Here is a 3,509-nt window from a genome sequence, read left to right on the forward strand (position 1 = left end):
ACAATGAACAGCAGTGGAGCCATCCCTGTAGTGCCTCTTGTTTGTGTCCAGAGGAGGTTGGGGGGCTGGAGAGCAGGGATGGAGCTGGGAAGGGGCATCTCCAAGAGAAAGACGGCCCCAAAGCCTTCCGGGGCAGGCTGGGGTGAGCAGCCCGTGGGGAGGGACTGGAGCCTGAGGCCTGGGGCTGGGAGGGATGGGAAGGACGGGAGGTGGGTGGGCTGCATGGGGAGTGGGATGGGAGGGTGGTGTGGGAGGGGTGGGACATAATGGAGCTGCTGGGAAGATGTGGTGGGAAGGTGTGGGGCGTGGTGGGGCTGGAGAGAAGGTGTGGGGTGTGGTGGGGCTGGAGAGAAGGTGTGGGGTGTGGTGGGGCTGGTGACCTCAGGGAAGCCCCAGGGAGGGGGGTGAGGCCCCGTGGAGCCCATGGTGACAAACACAGGTGTCACCCTGCTCCTGGAAGGGGGTGGCTGTGCTGAGGATCACGGCCTCCTCCTCTCCTTGCTGCTGCACCACCTGAGCCTGCTGAGGGAGCAGCTGAAGGCAGTGGAGAGGAAGAATTTCTGAAGGCAGAAAGACCTTTGCACCTGGCTCACAAAATTAAAAATTCATGATCTCAGTGGAGATCTTTGCTGTGACACTCACAGAGCACTCAGGGTGGGGGATGCTGAGCCCCTTGGCCATCATGTCTGTGCCAGCCCAGCTCTGGGCACTGGGGATCAGGGTTGCTGCAGGGAGCACAAGCCATGGCTGTGTCCCCTCTGACACCAAGACGTTTAAGTATCACAGCTAAAATGTGTTAGACTAATAAAAATTTTGAGTCAAAATTGTGAACCTATTGGAAATATATTTGCCATAGACAGATTGAAAGAAACAGTATTTTTATCGGCATTTTTATACACTGTAATATGAAAGATTTTTTTCTAGATACTCCCAGTATTGCGCCCAGTTTTTTTATGTCAAGGTAATGGTGTTTTGTTTGTTTTTATTCCTACCAGAATATGTCCTCTCTCTTAGTTTAATAGATAACCTGCGAGTTTTTCCTGCTAAACAATGTTTTAATTAATTTTATGTACTGGTTAGACATTTCCTACAAATTAAGTTTTCTGAGGTGTACAAGCCTAGGAAATAGCTCTCTTATTGCCATTGCAATTTATCTCTTGCAATTTATTAACTAAGTCTTCTGGTACGTATTGTCCTCTGAAATCCTAATTCTCTCAAGATACCATTCTTATTCTATGATGTCCAATTAATTTCTATTTATATGAAAATCATTAAAAATACTTTATTTAATTTTGTTCCCCAACTCTTGACTCAAATCTTGAAGGGCTATGGGTCCATTGAGTTTTCTACTGACACTCAGCCAATACAGATCTAAATCAAAAGCAGGTAAAAAACCACAGTCAATTATGCCTTGACTAAATAAACATAGTTTGTTATTAAATTTCAAAACAGTCACAGAATTCCTAGCTAACTAGCTCTCTGTCCCCTCCCTCCAGCCACATTCCCGGCTGGCAGCAGCAGCCAGTGGAAGCCGGGAAGCGCTGGCAGAGGGGGCAAAGGCAGCTCAGGGTTCACAGTGCTGTTTATTGATATCAGACCTCAGTGGGATGAAGGAACCAGGTGCCAGGGGGAATTCTGGGGTCACAGCCGTGTTGGGAAGGATCCTTTTGGGGAACAGTGCTCCAGGACCTGTGAGGGAGGGTCAAAGCTCCAATCATGCTCCAATGTGCTCTGTGCAGAGCATGCCTAACACATGGCCCTTGTCAAATGTCCCTGCTCCCTTTTCCTGCAGGAATATAGAGCAGGAGCGTGATAGCATGGATGTTTAATAATCTGCAGGCTCAAGGAAAACTTCAGTCACTGCCCCATGGTCCTGCATGGGGGCACTTGAAGGGTTCAACAGGCTCAGACCCCCTGTCCATGGTGGCATCATTACTGGGGGCAGTGCTCCCTTCTGGCTCCTCCAACACCTTCTGGAGGCACTCCCTGAGGGACCCCATGGAGCAGCGCCTCCAGCACTTTGTTACTGAGATGTAGATGAAGGGGTTGATGCTGCTGTGCATGCAGGCAAACAGGAGAACAACCCGGGGGGACACAGTGGTGTAGCCGAGCTGCTGCAGGAAATTCCAGAGACTGAGGGGGAGAGTGAGGAGCACAGCCAGGAAGACAATGATGTCAAGCCTCTTGGATTGCTGCTGCTGGGAGCTGCCCTTGAAGTGAATGAAGAGGATTGTGCTGGAAATGACCATGGATGGAGCAAAGACGAGGAAGCTGAGGATGTACAGGGAGATGAGAGCCCCACGGCAGCAGAGCTTGTGTTCCTGTGACTGGCACAGGGAATTCACCGCAGAAATGGCAGCGATGGCAGTGATGGAAAGGGCCCAGAGCACGGCACTGACCACCACCCATGAGAGGCGCTGGGGAAGGTGGAAGAGGAGCCCAGGTGGGCAGAGCATGGACCTGCCCCTCTCGATGCTGATGCCGTCAGCCGGTACAGCCCTAGGCTGTGGAACATCCGGAAGAGGAGGAAAAGGAAGCGTATGGATGGTGGGCGCCTGATGGAGGAGCAGGAGAAATGCTCCTGCAGGAAGAACAGAGTGGAGGGGACCATGAAGATGAGGAAGAGGAAGTTGATGATGGCCAGGTGAAGGATGTAGGCAGTGACGGGTTTCATGGTGTCCCTCTGGATGCGGAACCCGAGGACCCAGAGCACAGCCCTGTTCCCAGCCAGCCCACAGAGGCAGATGAGCAGTGTCACACTGTGTGTGGCCATGCTGGGGACATCTGTGTCACACAGATCATCTCCTTCAGTGGGTGAGGCAGGAGATGGGGACACGGTGGTCACCTCCATGGATGGACGCTGGGCAGGCAGTGGGATGTGGCCCCTGGCTGTGGTCGGAGTGGATGGGCAATCAGTGCTTGGAGAATCCAGGGATGGACCGTGTGGCTCCTCAGCAGCTCCCTGCAGTGGGAAGGATTCAGTGGGGAGGAGTGAGATGTGCAGGGCAGGAGGGCAGTGGGAATTGTGGAGTGGGAGAGGGAGGTGGGAGGGTTGGGCTGGTTAGCAGGAGGCTGATAAATAACGTAAAGAATAAACATTTTCAGTTCTTCTGAAGTTGTCCAAAAGTAAAGTGGCCAAATAATAAAAGGATGTAAAGACTGGCACACGAGATGATAAATGTGGCTGGAGCTGCCAGTGTAGAAGCAGATAAGGAGGCCTGCAGTGGTAATTGGGCCAATTCTGGAACAAGAAACAACACTGCTTGGCCAAAGTTCAAGGCAAGGGCACCTTTAATATGGCAGCATTCATTGAATATGACCCCCAGAGACACCCCTCTTAAAATACCTCCAGGATTATAAAAGGACTTCCAGGATGAGTTGGATGCATGGAAATGAGTTCTAGAAAATGGTGGTTTTGTATTAGAAAAGAAATACTTTTTAATGCCTACATGTGGTTCTAATGGATAAATACCAAGTCGTAAAGTCCCACCATATACACAACACAAGAA

General features: G+C 51.0%; 1 protein-coding gene across 1 annotated transcript; it reads right to left on the reverse strand.

The window, feature by feature from the left end:
• Positions 1-1,853: 1,853 nt before the first annotated feature.
• Positions 1,854-2,851, reverse strand: LOC131084919 (mas-related G-protein coupled receptor member H-like). Its single transcript, XM_058026681.1, is given in 2 exon segments — positions 1,854-2,482; positions 2,485-2,851. Coding segments are annotated over 2 exon segments (996 nt in total).
• Between the last annotated feature and the right edge of the window lie 658 nt (positions 2,852-3,509).

This window comes from Melospiza georgiana, chromosome 6, assembly GCF_028018845.1.
Source record: "Melospiza georgiana isolate bMelGeo1 chromosome 6, bMelGeo1.pri, whole genome shotgun sequence".
Lineage (NCBI taxonomy): Eukaryota > Metazoa > Chordata > Aves > Passeriformes > Passerellidae > Melospiza > Melospiza georgiana.